Source organism: Amblyomma mixtum, chromosome 8 (assembly GCF_055824585.1).
Source record: "Amblyomma mixtum isolate Tamu chromosome 8, ASM5582458v1, whole genome shotgun sequence".
Lineage (NCBI taxonomy): Eukaryota > Metazoa > Arthropoda > Arachnida > Ixodida > Ixodidae > Amblyomma > Amblyomma mixtum.
Genome location: NC_143019.1, coordinates 35,615,531 through 35,638,204, shown reverse-complemented (window position 1 = coordinate 35,638,204; position 22,674 = coordinate 35,615,531). Strand labels below are relative to the sequence as shown.

Below are 22,674 nucleotides of genomic sequence, written 5' to 3'. Positions count from 1 at the left end.
CAATCTGCGGTTTCAGTCTTACAAAGTTCCGTAAAAAAGAAACCCCACAGCAGCATATAATACAAGAATTTTTTATGCGAAGCATACTACTTTAGCTACCACTTCAGCCCTTCACCGTGGTTATGCGCCTCCAAATCACGTGATACATGACGTCACACCACGTGACACGATGACGTCACGACAGTGGAGAAACGGGGGCCCACCCCGCGCCGTCGCTGTGGTTATGCGCCTCCAAATCACGTGATACATGACGTCACACCACGTGACACGATGACGTCACGACAGTGGAGAAACGGGGGCCCACCTCGCGCCGTCGCTGTGGTTGTGCGCCTCCAAATCACGTGACACGATGATGCCACACCACGTGACACGATGACGTCACGGCAGTGGAGAAACGGGGGCCCACCTCGCGCCGTCGCTGTGGTTGTGCGCCTCCAAATTACGCGACACGATGATGCTTCGCATTCTCCAGGCTTAACCAAGTTAAGCCTCAGCCATTTTTTTGCACTCGAGAAGTACAGTACTTTTACACCTTTTTATACAGATGGCTCAAAAACAGATGTTTGCGTTGGAAGCGGAGTGGTACAGGAGAACTGGAATCAAATAGTAAGGCTTCCGCAATGTGCATCAATCTTCACTGTCGAATGTTACGCCGTCTGTGTAGCCACTCAGCAAATAGTAAACAAGAAACTCACAAACAGTATTATTTACACAGACTCACTGAGTTTACTTACTGCGCTCCACTCTAGAAATTCAATCCCTCCACTACTTGGTAACATCATACATAACATAGTAATAGCCACAGGTCAAGGACAGAACCTTTAACTCTGCTGGGACCCGAGTCATGTCGGAATAAAAGGAAACGAGAGAGCAGATTTCTGCGCTGCTCAAGCTCAGGAAAAGGAAATAAAAAAAATATGCCCTTTATAGATTGCGTGAACTTAATACAGTATAAATTAAAAGAAAAATGGCAGTCATCTTGGAACAATGAGGTAAATAACAAACTACACTTAGTAAAGCCGGTTTTATGTGAGTGGCAGTCCTGCACCCACCCGGAAGCGTGTTCGCCAAATGCAGCCGGTACAGCCAGCGATGACAGCGCCGCCCACCGGCAGGTAGCAGCCACATTAAGGCTGGTTATAAATATTCATTCAGAACGACGGCTTGACATCGCCGCTATGGCGCAGTGGATTAGAGGCACGTGTTGCGTATGGAAGGTCGGCCGTTCGACTCCGCTCTCTGTACTGTAATTTTATTGTTTTGTTAAGTTCATTTTTTTCCATTGTTTCCCTTTTAGGTCGCAAATCGTGATGCTTAGTGGCATATAACGCCGTTTAAGAGGATTTATTATCCCTTTTAGGTAAGCTGTTGTGAGAATCTTCAGTCACCGTGATCAATTCACCGTGGTTTCAAGCCTTGTGGCTGTACAGGCTGCAGTTGGCGAATACGCCACCCGGAACGTTTCAAAGAAGTGGTTATCTGTCGCCTTCGTATAGGACACACACATCTCACACATAATTTGCTACTAACAAAAGAAGACAAGCCACAATGTGAATTATGCCTAGATGAGCTAACAATAAACCATGTTTTATTTTCACGCAAAAAACTAGAAAGACAGAGGAAAGAGCATTTTACAGTTTTTTACAGCGAACACATACCATTCCGCCCAACATTGCTTTTAGGCGAACATGCACTTGTTGACATTTCACAGGTTTTTAAGTTTTTAAATAGTGCATGTGTTTTAAACAAATTGTAAATGTGATAAATAATGGTCATTTTTTTTTACAACTTGCGAATTTTTTCGAACCACACCTCAGCCACCCTCTCGCCGTGAGAAGACGGCTGAGGTCACTATTCCATTGATTGGGGACCTCGAGATCCTTGCACAGCCAAGGATGGCTGCTGAGACCGTAGGAGACCGTAGCGGTCGTCGCTAGGCGCGCGCGGAAGCGTTGGCGCGATACTATGGTAACCAACAACATGTGTTACGTGGACGTTGCCGGCCCACACCACGGGGGGTGTTACATGGCCGCAGTCGTACACAACACAAACATAGTTAACGGGTTCACTTTAAAAGCCTACAGCGAAGCACACGCGGAGGAGATGGCCATTGCTCTGGCTCTCGGTCCAAGCCAAAGTCGAAACACATCCTCACGGACTCGCGAGGGGCCTGTCGGAACTGTGAGTTGGGCTGGGCTCCCCCGCTTGCCTGGCGCTTACTTCAATATAGCTGCCGATGCGAAGATCCAACTCCACGTAGCCTGATTTGGGCCCCCAGTCACCAGGGACTCCAAGGAAACGATCAGGCCGATCAAGCCGCTCGCGCACTCTCTCCCCGGGGTATCTCCCTGTTCTTGGAAGCCTGCTCCCAATCACACAATATGGCCCTTACATTCAAACACATCACCGATTACTACAAGGGGGAGCACCGGCGCTACCCGGCCCCTTGTAAGGGACTGGATCGCGCTGACGAGCGCCTCCTCATCAAAATTCTAACACTGTACTATGCCCGGCGGTACTTAAAGATTTCAACACATCCTTTGATGGCACGTGCCAGTTCTGTGGCTGACACCTTCCACATGGTTTGGGCGTGTCAATCAAACCCATCTATCCCCCCCCACCCCCCCCCCCCCCCCAAACCTCAACCCAGGACTGGGAGGCGGCCCTGCTCGGCTCTCAGGACCTAAAGACCCAAAAGGCCTTGGTTCACGAGACGCGGGCGGCGTTGCTTGCCAATGAGGCCCCGGAATAGGGGCTCCACCTAGTATTGTTAGGGGAGAGGGCCAATAGGGCCTACCCCAATCACCTCTCTGTAAAAATTTAATACACAATAAATGTTTTTCACCACTAACACCGCCACCACCGGCGAAGCAGCTGTTAAATCCGTGCTAGTCACTTGATACCGCAGCAGCGCGGTCCGAGCGAGCGCATCTGCGACGTTTCTCCGCAGTGGGTCACGTGGTGTGACGTCACAGGACACACCTCCACTCCGTCGGCTGAAGGTCAAACCGGTGCCGCATTTGACCTTGGTAGTTTGCCTCGAGGAGGTTCCGCTCTAAAAACGATCCGGTGCTAGTGTCCTCTGCCAGGCTGTGGCGGGAAACAGATCCTATCCCCGTTTCCTTTGAGCGCGCTATCGTCTAGCTCTTTTTGTAATGAACACTGCCATATACGCTCCAATATACGCTCGCTGGATATGCCACGAGCATGTCAGCTTATTTTCCCCCTGCTTCACGTAGCATTTACGTGCCTCTGGAAACAAGCAAAAATGGCTGTGGTTAAGCAGTGCTATCAAGGCGGAAAGCTGGGCTAGTTGGTGTGTAATAGTTAATTAAAAGACTAGCGCATAAAACTAGTTCAAAGACAGAGAAGAAGACAGGACGAGCGCTTAACATCAACTGAAGATTTACTACAACAAACAGGTACTTAAAAACACTTCAGTGGCACATGCGCACACTGGGTTACAAAGAGCACAAACTAATCAAAATGTGGCAAACTGCTTCGGAGATACATGGTTTCTTTCCTGGTCAGGGCAAGTGACGTCGTGCTGATACACTTATCACCTTCCCTGTTAATGTGATAAGCCTCACAAATCTCACGGCCTAACCTTGTGCCTCCCCTACCAAGCACACACGTGGCATCAAACGCCGGCACGCACCCGCACCGCTTACAATGCGTGGCCAAATGGCTGCCCCCCCCCAATGAATCCACCAGCGTGCGATGCTCTCGTAGCCGTTCATTTAGGCAGCGTCCAGACTGCCCCACGTAGCATCTACCGCAGGAGACGGGTATGCGGTATACAATGCCAGCAGTGCACGGAACGAACTTGCACTCGTGGTTTATGGTGCATACCGGTTTCATCTTCTCATTAATCCAACTTTCCTCAGCCGGTGCGAAAGCTGGTGCACGTACGGTATGGCCGTACACCTGAGCCTTTTGGAACTTCCTCCGGCAGCCACGCCAGGGCGGCCACCTGCCCTGACTTCTTTCAAGAGGCATTCTGCCACAGCCATCACTGTGTCCTTAGGGAAACCGGCCTTCTTCAACCGGTGCACTTGCGCTTGCAAGCTGTCCTCAATCCTATGCTGGCAGGACTTCTCGAGAGCACCCCGCAGGCAACCTTTTGCAATCCCTCGTTTTACTAATTTAGAATGGGCCGAATTATACTCTAAAATTTATTTTTTTTTGTGCGCGGCTGGTACGACCAACAGTGCCAAAGAACAAACATAGCTTGAGGAACTGGAGGCACCCGTCCACTGGAACTTCATGCGTGAACCTTAGCTTGCCAGAACAATCACCGAAAATCTCTAGAACACTTTTTACAACCTGTTGTTTGTTGCTCTCGTTGTTAACACGCATAAACACAATAAAGTCATCCACGTGCCTAAAACACTTCACAACACGCTTTTCGTCTTCTATGCACGCTGCAACGCGCTTGTCAAACTGTCCTAAAAAGATTTCACTAAGAATAGGGTCCTGTCTGTTTAGCGCTCGTCCTGTTTCCTTCTCTGTCTTTGTCCTAGTTTTATGCGCTAGTCTTTTAATTAACTAAGCAGTGCTAACCACGAAATATTGTGCGAAAGCAGATTTCTGCAGGCGGACATCAACGCCGCGTACCTAAAAGCGCGATTGAAAGCGCGTTTTCTTTCCTTTCGTGATTCGCGCACAGGTGGAAGTTGACGAAGACGACGACGTGCAATGTACAGCGCGACAGCGTTGCAGTTTAACACAAAGCATGATCGGCCATGTAAAAAAAAAGAAAGCCCGAGGTCGTCGACCGGGCAGTGGATGAGTCCGGCTCCCTGAATTTCACGAAGGACTCCATGATCACATATCATGATCTCACCAATCATTTTAAATTAGAGAGGAGAATTTTCCCCCCTCCAGACAAAAGACTTACTAAAGAACAAGAGGTTACGTGGCGTCGTCTACAGACGAGATCGATACGCACCCCATCACTCCTCGCGCGCATTTATCCAGATCTTTACAACCCAAACTGCAAACACTGTGGCCAACGTGCTACCTACGATCACATCCTGTGGGACTGCAAAATAGAGCCACCTCCGGGTGATCTAGTTACAGCTCCTTCTCTCGAGCGGTGGGAGACCGTGCTGGCTAGCTCTGACCCCAGAACGCAAGTTTTGGCGGTGGAGTGGGCTGACAAAGTCGTCGAGGGCTATGTACTCTCGACCACTTAACGCGACCTCTTGCCAAGCTCTTCCCGGCGAATAAAATGTTTTACAATCAATAAAAAAAAAAGCGGCGGTAGCATAGTGCTTTCATGCAGTGGCCAGCGAAGCTTATCTGTTCGTGCCGCCGCGGGTTCGAAACCGAGTCGCGGCAATATTTATTTGTATCCCCAGGTTGGCGAAAGTTACCCGCATTCATAATCTCGTTCATTTCTCGCCATTTTCCGCATTACGTGATTAACTTCAGATGCTTCACCGCACGCCGGGTTTTCCAGGCTATGAAGCCAATAGTGTTTTCGCATTAAAATTTCTGCCACTGCAAGACTCTTGCGGATGATAAATTTCGATCTCTTCATAACTTCTGGAGCTGGCCTGCAATGAATAGGGCAGACGCCTTACCAATGTAGTATGCCAATGTAATGTCATTAACAATGTAATACCAATGTAATAGCATTACCAATAAGAACATTACCAATGTAATGCTCTTCTGGAAAGTGAAAGCAAAAGGCAACAAGTCCTCACTAACGAAGTGCGTCCGCGCTGGTATAAATGATTATTAGCTATTTCGATAGTTTCAGTTGCTTGAAAATGGTGGGTTCTCGGTTATCGCAGCATCGCTTACTGCAGTTCGGTAGACACAGAAGGTTTCATCCATCAGGCTAAGGAACCGCTGCAATGCGGCGCGAAAGAGGGTCTTATAGCGATGCGACGTAGCGCATGTTCCATTTTGAAAGGTTCCGATTCACCTTTAACTTTCTCTCGCAGTTCATGGAAGCTCGCGTTGTGATGCGCTATTTTTGATAGATTGGATTGTATCCCCCACCACAAAGTTTTCTATTATTCATGTCCGTTCCCTGTGGCGGCCTGTCCATGGTCATAATGGAAAGTTCTTCGAGGCAGCCCTTCGAAGCGCGAGACGTGTGCATGAGGGACAAGTTCTTCTGTAGAATGAAATATCCGTCAATGAATAGACCTTCGAGCACATGAGGCAGGAACTCCTATTGTAGGATATGAATGTAGGAGGGCGAATAAAATTGGCCCTGTATAATGTGAACAACGCAGCCAGCTAGAATGAATGGTTGCTTACCCTGGCCATCTTCTTTTCTTTGTCGGTAACGTATCAGCACCGCAATATCTTCTTCGCGTGCAATATAACTCTTTTCGTGATTTAAATGCGGAGTCGATGTTGCTTGTTAATCTTTAATGCCGCACTCGGAGGGTTAGTTTTCAATTGGTCATGTCTCTGCCACAGTGGTGCTTGTGGAGAAAACGAGGAAAAAGAAAAAGAGCGTGCGACCGACCGCAATCGCCAAGCGACCCATCAAAAAGCCTGAGGCTGAAGCTATTAACTACGTACTTGGGAAAAACCACTGCTATAAATAGGACGAAGACGAGATTGCACGGGACGAGCTCATTCTGTGCAGTTCTCGCCTTCGTCCTGTTTGAAGCTGCGATTTTTTTTCCGTGCAAGTATGTCGTATCAGCTGGCCCAAAACCTACCTTTGTTCAACCCTATTAAATACAGGTGGGGTGTCTTGCGTTAACTGCGCAGGCTTCTGCTCCATCGTAGCGGCACATTGAAAATAATTCAAGAGAAGAGTCAATGGTACAATACTGTCACTTAGCCAAGCACACAAGCACCCACGAGAGAGATGCTGCCGCCCTCGCCATTTAAAATTGAGTTGCAGTAGCATGCTGGAAAGCCTCCCTCTTAATTGTCTGCTTCACACGCAAGTATACAAAGTCCTGCAGAGGTCACTGTGGCACACCTGCCCACGTCTGGGAGGGGGGTGACAGCCGATGAGGAAATGTAGACCACAGAAAACACCACTAGGCAAACACTGCGCAGACGACGATGCTGGCGATTGTCTACCCTGGCTGGTGATTACCCTCGGTGCACTGTGATGACTTTTATGAATGATGTGGTTAAGTGTGCGTTCAATACGAAAATTCGGAACATCTTCGAGACTGTTGCCGGATGAGCGAGCAAAGCCGAGGGGTTGCTTTCAATTTGGCACTGAAATGCCTGAGCGCACCCCCGTAGTGAACGGCCAGGATGACGGGATTCTCGATAGCAGAAAAGAAAGTGAAAAAGTGTTTGGTTTGAATTGATTTATTTGTTTCCTTGTGGAACAAGCCGTGTGGAACACCGCCGAGAGGCAGTTTATTTCACCGGTGGCCCGTTTAGAAGGTGAGACTGCTCGGGAAGGCGCTTCCATGACTGAAATCTGTGCACTGACGATCCCCAGGCGGCGAAGAGAACAGCTATGCGCATAAGATTACATATCAACTCGAAGTCTGTTTCGTAGAACTGTAAGCTTGTCGCCTGCTTTTGTACTGACTACGATATACAGGGTCTGTTCTGAAAGTAGTAGGACTGGTTTTTTCCTGGGCGAACGGGCGGACGAGAGGTGGTCTGCGCGTGCAGGATCGTTGAAGGGGGATATTGGGAATGCTGGGGAAAATCGGCAGTCGGCTGTCGGCCGTTGAAGAGAGCAGGTCGCTTGTACTGTGAACCCCTATCGGAACGTCTCGTCACGCAGATTCATGGAGCATTTACTGGATCAGCGATACGCGATCAAATTTTGAGTAAATCTTGGTAAAACGGGCAAAGAGACTCACAACATGATTAAGGAGGCCCACGGTGACACTTCCATGGGTAGATCAGATGTTTTTTGAGTGGCACAAGCTGTTCCGAGAATGTAAGGAAAGAGTGGAGGAAGACGACCGCTCCGGACGCCCTTCGACCAGCAAGACCAACGAAAATGTGTAGCGAGTGAAACATTTACTTAACAGTGATCGTAGAATGAGTATCAGAATGATTGCTGGTGACTTGAGCATTCCTCAAGCCGAAGTTTTTGAGATCGTGACAGAAAACTTATCCGTGAGGAAAGCGTGCGCGAAGTTGGTGCCGGGAGTGTTGTCAGAGGAGGAAAAGGCCAACCAGTGGATCTTCTTCATCATGTGAATGAGGACCCCGATATTTTGGCCAGCACAAGGCGGCAACGCTGCCTCAGCCCCCTTACATTCTCGACTTGGCCCCGGCAGACTTTTTTGTATTCCCGAGAATAAAATCGACGCTCGAGGGGAAACATTACGGATCGGTAGAGGTGGTTCAACAGGCCGTGACGAGGGAGTTAAACAGCACTCCGGTCCAGGCGTTCCTGGAGGCGTACGAAAACTGTGAAACTCATTGGCAGCAGCGTGTAGGTGCGGAAAGGGTGCTACCTTGAAAAATTGTAATCATTTGTACTATTCTCTTGAATAAATTTTGTTTAAAAAAATGAGTCCTACTACTTTCAGAACAGACCATGTATGCATAGAAATAGCTGTCATGATTTCTGACGATTTTCTTGGTTGCAGGTTGACTGCAATATATTGATTGTCAACTGGACTGACGGAGCCATGTTTCCGAATTACGCAACGGCTGCCGTAAACACGCCTTTACCGGGTTTTTTGCTGTCTTTTCTACTGCAAGAAATGATGCTATCATCAAACTGCAGTTTAATGCCCCATATGATACACCTCGTTGGATTCAGTCTGGGGGCACATGTTGCTGGATTTGCCGCCAGACATTTTGAGTCTAATATTAAGCTGAAACTTGGACGGATAACAGGTATAATTATCTATTGCAAAACTTTCCTCCAGCGATCTTGTGCGCAATATGTAACCAGCATCCGGGACATATTGACACGAGGATTGGAAGTAGAAGAAGAAAGAGATCGCAGCCGCTAGAAGTAGACGACGCTGAAGTGTAGGTCCGTTTCTCTGGTGGACTCCCATGCTAATATTATTATTATTTTTTTTTCTACTCGTTTTCATTTTTCTGATTATCAAACTTTTAATTTATTATTATTATTATTATTATTATTATTATTATTATTTTTTCTGTCTCTCTTTCAGTCAATACAAAATTGAACCATTCCATATGTTGCATTCAAATTTGCACATAATGCCGTCGTCCCATCTTCGATCTCCCAGCTAACAGGACCCCTTTCGTTGCGTCGTCCAATCTGTCAGCCTATACCCTATTAATACTCCTTTTCCTCTAAAACTGCTAATCATTCCAACAGTTCACCGCCTGTGTCTTGGCCACTCCCCCGTAGTGGGTATGTGCCATTCTACTTGAGGCCAACCAACCAACCCTCGTTCAGCTGCTGCAGTTCCTTTTCAGTGTAACAACTGTTACACTATTAGTGTTATTTGTTCAAAAATGTGCCGTTGCTCCCGTGTCATAAGGAATCACTCTACAGCTTCGGTTTGGGTTTCTGAGCATTAGTAAAATATGAAAAGGGATTTCACACAGCACTGCACTTTCCGAGTGTCATAGATGTGTTCAGGTACGCGACAAAACTACAGTGTTATAGCACATTATTCTGCGAAAGCTGACTGTGGTGCTGTTTTACTGATGCAAGGCTATAGCCTCCAAATAAGCCTCTATTTGCCACTGCTGTTTCTCACTCGCGGCGGCGGCGCTTAGTCTTAGACTTAGGCATATCCCAACAAATACGAGAGAGCATTCAGATAGAACCCCTCTCTCGTAAAACCAACCCGCGCCTACCCGAAGGCAGTAGAACAGCCAGAGGAGCCGTCTTTCAACGAAGATACACTACCCACCCAGGTATCCGTAATACCGATGTCGCCTCTTTCAACGCCCTACCGCATACACTAGGAACTGTCTTTTCACCCTATCACAACACTCTCAACTAAATTTCTCGTTAGTTACACCCAGTCCGTCTCCTCCCATTATGGTGCTTTTCTTTCAGTTATCTGGGTCTATCGAAGCGCAGTTCCCTGATTGAGAGGATAAAATAAGTAAAATTAGACATGATAATCTGTTTGACAAACCTGCTCCCCTGACTCGTTTTCTTGATGCCCACATCATCGCGAGAAGCGCGTGTCAGTGCATCATGTGATCGGCAAAATTGTAAACTGGAGACATTTAGAGCTTAAGTCTACTGCTTCAGGGCAAACAATTTCTTGCGAAATACTTGTCTTTCAAGGCCACTACATATTCGGAAACTTCTCTTCAGCGCCAAACCAGTCGAGCCAGGTGGCCGTGGATAGAGAACGTGGGGGGTAGGCTGGTCGCCCAGGCGGTCGACATGCTCGGCCTATAAATTATGGCCAAATAAAGGTCTACGACTGCTACTGCTACTCGGAAACGAAAGCTTGATATCGGCGTACGGCGCAGTTAAAAGCCGTTTACAGAAGCGCATCGGTTATATATTCTTCTTTTGTTGTTTGGGAACATAATAAGATTTTGAACCGCATAAATGAAAACTGGACAATGAGGAATTGCTGCATTGCCTCTGTGACTCCCGTTACAGCTACTGTTGTTGGATAGGTAAACGCATAAATGAAGAATATGAACTTGTATTTAAAAACAACTTCGCTGACCGAGAAACATTATGATAACGAAAACCATTACGATCAATGATTTGAATGAAAGTAAAGGTAAAAATACTCTGATCAGTTAATGTGGAGAGCTGTGCCTTGTGCGTATAATTTGTTGTTGGATCGAAAGCCGTAAAAGTGATAAAGAAAGTGCACCGTAATAGGAAGAAATCTGCAAGGCGCATAGTTTATTTATGGTAAGGTAAGGTCAAGGGAAAAGGGCCCTTTCCCGCATCACTGCTGTATGACGGGATGTTAAGAGTTGACGGTAATTATTACTAATAAGCACCTTTCGCTGAGGGCATCCTCAGGAGGATCACGCACGCACGCATAATCAAAAGAAATATTGCAGCGAGATGCAACCAAACAATTTTTTCTTTAGGCTTGGATCCCGCTGGACCTTTGTTCGAAGGCTCAAACGTATCCTTGTCTGCAATGGACGCGGAATTTGTGGACATAATCCATACAAATGCAGGCAAGCTGGGCAATTCTAAACTTGGTCTCGATGAATCTAAAGGACACGTCGACTTCTACCCAAACGGAGGATCACAGCAGCCGGAATGCACTGGTAAATAACCGATGGAATGCTTTCCGTTCACCCCTCCTTTTCCATACTATATTGATCTGTGATAATTGTAACCCTATTATAACCATAATTCGCATATATCACACGTATATGCTCTGTATACCCGACAAGGAAGGAGCTTCATAAATAGGTGGTAGCTGCCGTGTAAAGATGTTATCTTGATTAAGGACGAGAAAGAAGCAACTATATTGCAATTAGTAGCAGGGAACAAAATTTATAAGGGCAATTTCCTCAAATCACCTTCAGGCTACTTCATGCCGTATTTCACGTATGTGTTATTGTGGTGGTTCGCCACACCCGTCAGGAATTCAAATTCAAATTCAAATTTTTTATTTACATTTAAAAGTACACAAAGATGTGTCCAACACTGTCTGGACCCGTAGCCGTAGGCTAGTCATGGGACCAAAAAATGAAATACAATCATACAGACACTCCAGTACAATGCAGGTAGAACTTGTAACAGCGGGGTAGATACATGTGTAATAATACAAGTGCAGAAATGAAAAAAAAAACGACAAAAACATTACACGGAACAACTCTATAATATGAAAAACATCGTCTATGTCCAAAAAAGAAATAATAATAAAAACGAATATGCGCAGCAGGTTGAGTAAGCGTTAGTTCTTAGTATGTATGTGCCGAAATAATTTTTTTGCTGTAGGAGTGAAATTTTGAGCGTATTTTACTTCGTGGGGAAGGGTATTCCATATTTTTGCACCAATAAAAGCGAGCTGTCGTTCTCCCTATACGTTGTGAGTGGGTGGCAGATTAAAGTTTCCAAGCGTTACATTCCTGGTGGGACGTGATGAGGTGTGAAATAAGGATATATGGAAAGGATGGTTGTATCTTACGATGCTGTTTACGGTAGTAGCTGTTTTCAGTAGGCGTAGTGAATCGAAAGGTAGTATCTGTAAGTATTCGAATGATTTGCTGGGATGATCCGGTTTAGAATGAGTTATGACTCTTAATGATCGTTTCTGTAATCTTCGGAAGACCCGGTTGCGGTTGCGACTGAGAGAAGAATGAAAATGAAAGTGCACGGGCCTGCCAACTGGCTCAAGCCGAGCCACCACCGCTGCCACGTGCAGATAGAAGAGAATTGAAAGATAAGAGGAAAAGAGTAAAGACGCGCGTCGCAACAACCGCGTCCGCCGAAGCGGACGCTGGCTGATAAAACAGATAAGCGGCCGTAGCCAGAAGGCTACCGACCTCGTCACCACCACCGATCCCGTTAGCTATGACACCTTTATATGGCGCTGCGCATCAACACCCAAACCGCGAGGAGTGTGTACAGAGGCAGGCGGGGCTCGTACGGAACACGACGGCGTTCAAGTTAATGGCCCATTGCCTGCGCGGCCACAAATGTCCCGTGCCGCTCACGATTCGAAGTGGGCCCGAGTACACGGCAGAGTCGCTGGTCCGGGCGCTGGTCTGCCCGGCGACACTGGCCGGTGGTTGCCCAAGCGAGGCGGTGGTCACGAAGGCGGAGAACCGATGTCGACGCGTCGCTGCAGCTCGCCAAGGATGGCACAGGCGAGATGACGACCCGAAGCCGTCACATCACTGCGGCACAGTCCACTGGCACACACGGGCCTCCCGCAGCCGACCCAGCCACAACCGCGGCGTTCGAACACACTCAGGCGCACACTACAACGTCGTCATTCGCCACGCCGGCCACTGCAGCAGCGCCACCACCACATTTATACGACCAGGAAATGAGTGCAACGGATGAAGGCTGCTTTCATCCTTTGCATGAGATTGCCTTTCGGAAAAGGACTACTCAGTTAGTCAAGATTTCTCTCGTTTCTAACTCAAGTACCGGTATGATAGCTTAACAAGAGTTAATATTCATAGTAATAGGAGGTACAATCAGGCCGGAATCAAACGTGAACATGCATATGACGTACTTTTCTACTTTGCAGCGAGATATTCCTTTACAACCAGTTTTTTATTGCGCACTTCCGTAGATCTTTTACCCAGAACGTGAATCAGGCTATTTGTGTACGCTGAAAACGCTCATGCAAAATATTATTACAGACAAGAAGACGACAAATTGGGCAGTGGCACGGCATGCCCGCCGTGGGTACGTGCCAGTTAAAATGAGTACATCATCATCGTAATCATCATCATCATCATCAGCACGGAGCGTTCGCGCTGGGCCCGTCATCATGAAATGATTTCATCGCCATATGTCATTTAGTCCTGTCTTCCCTGGGCTTACCTTCACCTAACAATATTTTCTACCGTTCACAGGCGCTGTTCGCATTTGATTCTTGTATGATTGTTCAGTCGGCCTCTTTTTTAAGGTTAGTGGGCGATCATCGACTGCCCGGCGCTGCTCTGCCGGAAACCGAAAATGGGAAAAAATCATAAAAGGGCAAGACATGCCCCCAATTCCTCCTGCTAGAGTGAGCATCCCCTTCTAGGTTGTTCTGATTAGTGCGAAGCAGTCCTGGTCCATCGTCGACTGTTATGCATCTTAACCACAACATGCGGCGACCAGTTGTTTTTATCGGCTACATATAGAGCGAGTAATATCCGAATAGAGCAAACATTTGGGATAAGTTGGGATAAGTAGCCTAACCTGCCGAAGAAACCAGTTGCAATCGTTCCTTACTAAATATTAATGGTAGAGGGCCCTCGAAATCGGCGCAGCAATTTAGCGAAAAGAAATGCGCTTGTCACGCTGGCCTCAAAATAAGCCCGGGGATAGCATTGAGCTTGGAATGTTACGTGTTTGCACCAGTCCAAAGCCACAAACATGCACCAAGTATAATGCGAAACAAAGGCTCTCAGAAGTCGGCCATAAAACTTGCTTCGCGCAGGTTGATGCTCGTTCCCTCTCCTGATTTCCGCTCTGCTTCGCCTCGATACCGCTGCGCCGGATGGTCGACGCTTACTCGATTCTCAGAGAAGTGGCCTACTGTACACTTTATAGTTTCCTAATTTGATAAGGCGTACTTCAACGCAATGCGCAATTTGGCGGTTTGAAACATACATGTATATGCTACCTTACTGGCATGTGTATAACTGAATGTGGCAAAATGTGTTGTGATGGCTTGTACGAACATCTCACTCATTCTAAGAGACAAACCAAGTCTGATTTCATAGACGATTGGATAACGCATCTACTACGAAAAAAAGAAGCCACATTCGCTAGGAGAGCTGGTGTAAGGTATCGCTTTTTTAAAGCGTGTCACACGCGTTAAACACGGGAACTAAAAAAGATAGAAGAAAACGAATGGTTGCTTCGGATAGAGGAGGAAAAATTAACCTAGAAGCCAAGTTTGATGGCTGTAGATTAATTAGTTAATTAATTATAGGCAAAATGTCGTAATTGCGTAGAAACAGCCCGGACGTCGATATAATCACGGGAATAATGTGACGTCACATCCCACGGAAGTCGTCACGGCGTAGTGAGAATCGTCACAGAACGGTCGGAAAAACGTCGGATTTGTGTCGAATTAGATGGAAAAATGTGTAATTAAGCGTAATTAACACTTAAGATCCCCGAAAGATGTATAATTTGGGTATCGATATAGCCACGGGAACGGTGTGACGTCACATCCACCGGAAGTCGTCACGACATAGTGCCTTCGGCTTTCGGCTCTCAACACTTTAGTTGCCAAAGTGTTCCCGCAATTTTTTTAATGTTTCTTCACGTGGTGAACTCTATACTTTGATACGAGATTAACATAGGTGGGAAATAAATACGAACGTGCGTTTTCTAAAACCATTTTGATTTTAATTATTGGACACTGTTTAACAACAACATATCAGCGTCAGCTGTGTAGCGGTAGAAAGCACGTATATAGAGTTTGAACAAATGTAACTATATGCTTCTGCTACCAGCACCTTATTTCTTGAACGTAATTTCTTGTGAAGGTTAGGCGTATTTTGGATTAAATGCAAAAATTCACTATTAGGTACTGAAAACTACCTTCACGCAACGGGAACTGCTCTCTACATCGTTCTCATTACGCACGGTATGGGTCCGGGTATGGTTATGACTGGCGTCGTGCTGGAGCGACAGCTACATCATATTTTAGGTTCGGTCGGCGAAGAGGTATTTTTCTCTTACGGGAAAACTCCATTCAAGTTGAGGCTCGCTTTGAAAGTTATGTTTAAAAAAAAGTGCAGAAAATTGTGAGCATTGTGACAGGAATTGCTTAACATTCCTTGATCAGTGTGAAATTTGTTTTCTAATAATTTTTACCACAAGCATAATCGGTTATACTGCAGAATAGGAAAAGTTTTAGGGGTTTAACGTAGCTAAAATGAGTAGACGTGCAAAAACATGTTTAGACAGGCCAGCTCATGATCTTGCTTCGTTGGGTCATCGGCACGTCTGGCAAGGATATTAGACTAAGGTTAAGTCGAGGTTAAACTGATCTAATTTAAATGTTCGCGCCGCGGATGGAAGTTGTTGAAGACGACGGTGTGCAATGCACAGCGCGAGAGTGTGTAGCAGTTTAACATGAGGCATGATCGGCTGCGGCGGTAGAATGGTGCCCTGGTGCTCTGGACAGCGAAGCTGATCTATTAGCGCCGCCGCGGGAAACCCAGTGACGGCAATGTTTGATTTCTGCATGGGCTGTAGCTATGCAATATTTTACTAAGGTCACCATCAACGTCAAGCTTCACACAAACTTAGTGAGCCGGTTAGACCTTGCGAAGTACTGGTTTCGCACTAAGAACAAATCCATTCGTCGCGCAAGGTGCTCTACCAACGGAGCAATGGCGGTTGCTGTCCAACCTTCTGCTTTCGGGCGTATTTATGTTTCGTGTAACGTAGCCTTGAGAGTGTTCATCGGCGCCATCCCCGCCCAAAGCGGCGGACGTAGAACTTTCTGTAATACCGCAAATGCCACGTTGGACGTGATCGAATGGCTAAGGCGGCAGTATGCTAGAAGGCTTTTCTGCTACCTATGGCAGCAAGACTGGCAGAAACAAAGCCAGTTCCGCTCGTTCACTTTACTCCCTTGCAGTTAGCTGCGACATCTATGGATATTTTATTATTTGATTCATTCGTATTCTTTATGGTCCCGTAGTTTCAGATCAGCTATGCGGGATGTCGTAGTGGAGGCGTCTGGAATAATATCGACCAACCGGTGTTCTTTTATTATGCTCTGACATCGCACTGCGCACGAACGTCTTTGCATTCCGCCTCCCTAGAAATGCAGATACAGCGGCCAGTATGTGATCACCCGACGTTGGGTTCAGCAGCCGAATGACAAAGCCGCTTAGCCTGTGATGGATTTTTTTATCATACTCATAATGTCACTACAGTAATAAGGGATGGAGATCTGCACAAGAATAAAGTATTTTGAGCGCGAATTTAAAAAGGAGGGCATCAAAATATGAAAGCCGTCGCCGTGTATATTACTGTCCCACAGAGAACGCAATTTGAGGCGCACTACAGGAAAAACTTAAGAAGACCAAAATCCGACTTCTTATGACGAGCAGGCTTGTTTGATGTAATGTGACAGTAGTCCCATGGAGGTGGTTGAACATCGAACATCGGACGAAGAGAAAGTTTAAGTGCTCTATTGGTTTGTCGCTGGGTAATGAAATCTTCCAGTGTGTTGAGCTGCGTATACTCCAGCAGCAAGACCAAAAAAAAAAAACCACGGTGATGTTTTTTTACGTGTGATATCATTAGAGAGGAAGTGCATTTTTAGCATGACTGAGTCCCGAATCATGGAAGGACATAATATCTATCAGTCGTGCGAAGAGATGGGGTTGACTTTCCGCTTGAATTTTTGAACAGTGGTACGCAGTGCTGTAGGCGGTTACATTCATCGCAACACTGGTTAGAACATTTCACAACTGTAATTGCTTGTCAATAACAACTGGTTGAGTACAGTGTATTCCTTTGCTACATATTTCAGATCCGTTTAAATTCGCCTGTAGCCATAACCGAGCTCAAGCACTCTTCATAGAATCGGTAACAAGCAACTGCTCGTTCATATCGTACTACTGCAAAGATGGCTGGAGCCAGTACGAGAAATGCAAGCAGGAGGCAAACAGTTCTCTTATTGGTGAAATGGGCTACCACAGTATTAATAAATCCGGAAGAGGAGACCAGTATTTAAAAACGAATGACATGCCACCGTACTGCAAAGGTAGGTAATGTATTTGAAAGAATGACAGAACACGGTTGAATGCAAGTGGGGTGTACTCGCACCCATGACCTATTGAGAATAGGAGGCACCGGTGTGCCGGCTGAATGCTTCTTCTTTTTTGTTTTGCTTCAATTTCTGGCACAATGAGCATGAGTCTTCACGAGACCGCTACAAATTTTTTTGTACGCTTAGGTATTGTGCATGACACTTCATTATAAGTATGCTTCTTGAAAGCGCGTAGTAAGTTCTTTTTGGTTGCGCAGCGTCTGCCGAGAAATGATAGTATCCGGCTTGGTAGACAGGGGTATTATTGGATCGTCTGTGGTACGACAAGGCCAGATTTTTCCAATAGGCTCGTGATCTTTATGGCAAATAAAAAAATAATTTTTTGATGGTTAGTATTGTACACAGGCAAAGTTCGAACCCGTCGGCACGTGATTATACGGTCGCGATAATGCAAATTACCAAGTAGACATGCATCTACAAAACATATTGCCACGCGCCTAAGCGCCGCGCGGCCTCCGCGCTGAGTCGAAGACGACGACGAAGCGGCGGTGGGCTCTCGAGGCGCGCTTGTTCTGTTCGGTGTCCTGGAACCTGGCGCTGTAATTAAAAGAAGGCTCCCAGTCTTGGCTTCTTCCCGACGCCTATCTCCACGGCCCCTTTGGTCGTGACACTGGTGGAGGTGCGGCCGATGCTCCCTACTCCTGAGGACGACTCGACACGCCCGCCTCTTGTGACCACCCCTGTCCATCGTGCCAGCCGGAGGATCCGAGGCTTGTCCCCCGAGGCCCTCCCTTTTGTCGGTGAGCCCTCGACTACCCCTCCACTCATGGCGACGCCAATACCCGCCCTGCCTCCGACTGTCCCTGCAGCCAGCCCCACCTATCTCACTCTTCAGACCCCACGAACGCCTAAGCCCTTTCGCGGTGACCTGTTTGAAGATGCCGAAGATTGGTTGGCGCATTACGAACGGGTTGCGACCTTCAACTGCTGGGACGCCGCTACAAAGCTGCGTAACGTGTACTTTAGCCTTGAGGACTCTGCGCGCACATGGTTCGAAAACCGTGAGGCTACTTTCTCGACGTGGCAGGACTTTCGACGTCAGCTCCTGAGTACGTACGCCAACAGCGACCGCCGGGAGAGCGCGGAGCGCACCCTGTCCTCTAGAATTCAGCTCCCCAATGAGGGTGTTGCCATGTACGTCGAGGATGTGACGCGTCTTTGTCATCGCGCCGATCCGGCAATGCCTGAAGAAAAAAAGCTGAGGCACCTCATGCGCGGCGTGAAAGACCAGCTCTTTTCCGGCCTCGTGCGGAACCCGCCCAACACCGTAGCGGAGTTTCTGGCCGAGGCCGTCCACATGGAGAAATTGCTGCAGCAGAGATCCCAACAGCACGCCCGGCAACTGCGTCCGTCGTCGACACTGTCAACGTTGGACCGATTCGACCATGATCCCAGGACGAATCTGGACTCCCTTCGTGAACTCATCCGTTCAGTGGTCCGCGAGGAGCTGCAGCACCTTCAAGGAACCTTTGCCCCTCGCGTCGATTCCGTCACCAGCGTCATCCGCGAGGAAGTCCGGCAGGCCCTCAGAGCACCAGACGCTGCAGTTGTGCCGGCGCCGCCACCGACTCCATACGATCCCGCGCCGTACCCGACTCCGGTCCAGCCAGTCACGTACGCGGACGTCGTGCGCCGCGCGGCCCCATCTCCTGGGCCTTTGCCTTACACCGCACCATTGGTCGCGGTGCACTCTGCTCAGCCTACTCCTTACTGGCCGGATCGGCGCCAGGCACCGCGGAAGACTGACCTCTTGCGCACCCCGGATCAACGACCGCTCTGCTATCACTGTGGTGAGGCCGGCCATCTCTACCGGCGGTGCCCCTATCGCGAAATGGGACTACGCGGATTTTCTATCGACAGCCCCCGTCCACGGCCTGGAGAGCACCCTCAAGACATCGCCGAGTATGTCACCCGCCAGCGCAGTTCGCCGTCTCCTCCGCGCCGCGAGTCGCGATCGCCTTCTCCACGCCGGTCTTCCCCCTCTGGGCTCCGTTTCGCCTCAGGACAACGCGGCTCCTCGAGCCCTCGTCGGGAAAACTAGCTCCGGCGGCCTTTGGAGGCGAGGCCGCCGAACGCCGATCCGCCGCAAAGCTTCCACCGCCGCAGCAACCGAACAGCCCCGACGTCGGATGCCGCAACGCTGCGCAGTTTTCCCCGACGCGCCTTTCGACTCGCCGCGATGCCCTAACCCCAATCGCCGACCCGCTTCCGCCGCCGCACCGACCCAATCGCACCGACGCCGAACGCCGCATCGCCGAATAGTTTCCCTCTACCCGCCGCTTGAATCGCCCCGACGACGCAACCCCAGTCGCCGACCAGTTTCCGCCGCCGCACCGACTGAGTCATCCACAACAGCCATCGACGGGCCGCGCTGAACGAAGGGTCTCTTTGGATATCCCTGTTCTCGTCGACACAAAGGAGGTTAGCGCGTTGGTCGATACGGGCGCAGATTACTCTATCCTTAGCGGACGGATTGCGACGGCCCTGAAAAAAGTGACGACACCCTGGGACGGCCCCGACATACGTACGGCCGGCGGACATCTTGTCGCACCACTCGGTATGTGTGCGGCCCGGGTTACGGTCCAAGGCTGCACATTCGTTGCCACTTTTCTCGTTCTGCGCGAATGTTCTCGCGATGTCATCCTTGGCATCGACTTTCTTCGCGAGCACGGTGCTATCATAGACCTCCCGAATCGCTTGGTGACATTTTCGACCGCAATGGCCACAGAAGAACCTGCGCACCAGGGTTCTCGATCCGCCCTGCGAGTTGCCGACGATACCGTTACGGTGCCACCACGTGCCAGCATTCTCGCAAGAGTTACCTGTGACGAGCCACATAGGGGACTGCGGGTTGTCGAGCCTAATGTCTCCCTCGTACTCACTAAGGGAGTTGCGGTGGCACGAGGCCTTGGATCCCTTCATGACGGTTGTACAGAGGTCCTTGTCACCAACTTCTGCAATGAGCATCGACATCTTTTTCGTGGCACAGCCATCGCTTACGTCGACTATGTTCAGGAAGTGGCCGAATGCTTTGCTTGCGAGGAGGGCACACCTGGAGCTGACACCGAAGCGGTCACCAACGTAGACATCAATCCAGGCCTTCCACCCGCTGAAAAGAGGCAACTCTAGGACCTCTTGCGGGAGTTTGGTGCGTGTTTCACGTCGTCGTCTAAAGTGCGACAAACGTCGATAGTTAAACACCGCATTATCACGCATGAAGGAGCACGACCCATCCATCAGCAGCCCTATCGCGTGTCCCCTCGTGAGCGAGATGCTATCCAAACACAGGTAGAAGAGCTGCTCACAGACGGCGTCATCCAACCGTCAAGCAGTCCGTGGTCGTCTCCTGTCGTGCTCGTGAAAAAGAAGGACGGGACACTACGATTCTGTGTCGACTACAGGAAGCTGAACAGTGTGACCAAGAAAGACGTGTATCCGCTCCCGCGTATCGACGACTCCCTCGACCGACTTCGTCAAGCCAAGTACTTCTCTTCGGTCGACCTCAGAAGTGGTTATTGGCAGATAGAAGTTGATGAGAGGGACCTTGAGAAAACCGCCTTCATCACACCGGACGGGCTGTATGAATTTCGCGTCCTCCCATTCGGGCTCTGCTGTGCTCCTGCCACGTTCCAAAGAATGATGGACACCGTGCTAACAGGTTTGAAGTGGCAGACCTGCCTTGTTTATCTTGATGATGTCATCATTTTTTCCGCAACGTTCACGGAACATCTGCACCGTCTCAGGACTGTCCTCGAAGCCGTTCGATCCGCCAACCTCTCCCTCAAACCAGAAAAATGCCACTTTGGGTTCACCGAGGTGAAGTTCCTCGGGCACGTCATTAGTGCTGACGGAATCCGAGCTGACCCAGAGAAGCTTGCTGCCGTTGCTGCCTTTCCGGTCCCCGTCCACAAAAAAGCAGTCCGACGCTTTCTGGGCCTGTGCTCCTATTATCGCCGCTTCATTAGAAATTTCGCCCAGCTCGTCAGCCCTCTGACGCTCCTAACCTGTGATGACACGTCATTTTCCTGGGGCAACGAACAGCAGGCTGCCTTCGACGAGTTACGACGCCGACTCCAATCACCGCCCATCTTGGCACATTTCGACGAAGATGCCGACACAGAGGTGCACACGGATGCGAGCAACGTCGGACTTGGCGCTGTTCTAGTTCAGCGGCAAAGCGGTGTCGACAAAGTAATTGCCTACGCCAGCCGCGCACACTGTCGCGCGCTGAGTTGAACTACTCTACCACGGAAAAAGAATGTTTAGCGGTAGTCTGGGCCGCCGCTAAGTTCCGCCCATACCTGTATGGCAGACCGTTTTGTATCGTCACCGACCACCACTCGCTGTGCTGGCTGAAAAATTTAAAGGACCCTTGCGGCCGCCTCGCACGTTGGGCATTACGCCTGCAGGAATTCGATTTCACCGTCACCTACAAGTCAGGCCGGAAACACACCGACGCTGACAGCTTGTCCCGCGCTCCCGTCGAACCTCCCCCACAAGACACCACCGACGATGATAGCTTCCTTGGAGCGGTCAGCACTTCTGAGCTCGTTTCCAGACAGCGTGCCGACGCCGAGCTGCGTCTGCTCATCGATCATCTCGAAGGTGGGTGCCCTGAAATACCACGATACCTCGCTCGTGGACTGTCGTCGTTCTGCCTGCGGAGAGGAGTGCTTTATAAAAAGAACTCTGCCTCAAATCCGACAACTTACCTGCTCGTCATACCGTCTTATCTACGGGATGAAGTCCTCCTTGCCTGCCATGATGAACCAACTTCCGGCCACCTTGGAGTTACACGCACCTTGTCCCGAATCCGGCAGAACTATTACTGGCCCAACCTTACTTCAAGTGTAAAGCATTATGTCCGGACATGCCGGCAATGCCAGCGGCGGAAAAAACCCGCGCTCAAGCCTCCTGGACTGCTTCAGTTCATCGAGCCGCCACAAGTACCATTCGACAAAGTTGGCATGGACCTTCTGGGGCCATTTCCTCTCTCGTCGACCGGCCACAAGTGGATCGTAGTCGCCACAGACTACTTGACCCGCTACGCTGAAACGAAGGCCCTGGCGCGAGGTACTGCCGCCGAAGTTGCCCACTTCTTTATGCACGACATCGTGCTTAGACACGGCGCCCCATCGGCCATCATTACTGACCGAGGCAAGGCGTTTTCAGCCCGACTCCTACGTGACATCTTAGCGCTTAGCCATACTGCTCATCGACCAACAACAGCGTATCATCCCCAAACCAATGGTCTAACAGAACGGCTCAACAAAACATTGGCGGACATGATCTCGATGTACGTCGACGTTGA

The 22,674-nt window shown here is 49.1% G+C and overlaps 1 protein-coding gene across 1 annotated transcript in view; it reads left to right on the top strand.

The window, feature by feature from the left end:
- LOC149332072 (phospholipase A1-like) overlaps nucleotides 1-22,674 on the top strand; it is a 35,418-nt gene that overhangs the window by 4,160 nt on the left and 8,584 nt on the right. Inside the window, exons 3-5 of the mRNA XM_089557463.1 lie at nucleotides 8,553-8,805; nucleotides 10,969-11,154; nucleotides 17,064-17,297. Of these exons, the coding sequence (XP_089413589.1) occupies nucleotides 8,553-8,805; nucleotides 10,969-11,154; nucleotides 17,064-17,297 (673 nt within the window). The remainder of the gene's footprint in view (nucleotides 1-8,552; nucleotides 8,806-10,968; nucleotides 11,155-17,063; nucleotides 17,298-22,674) is intronic.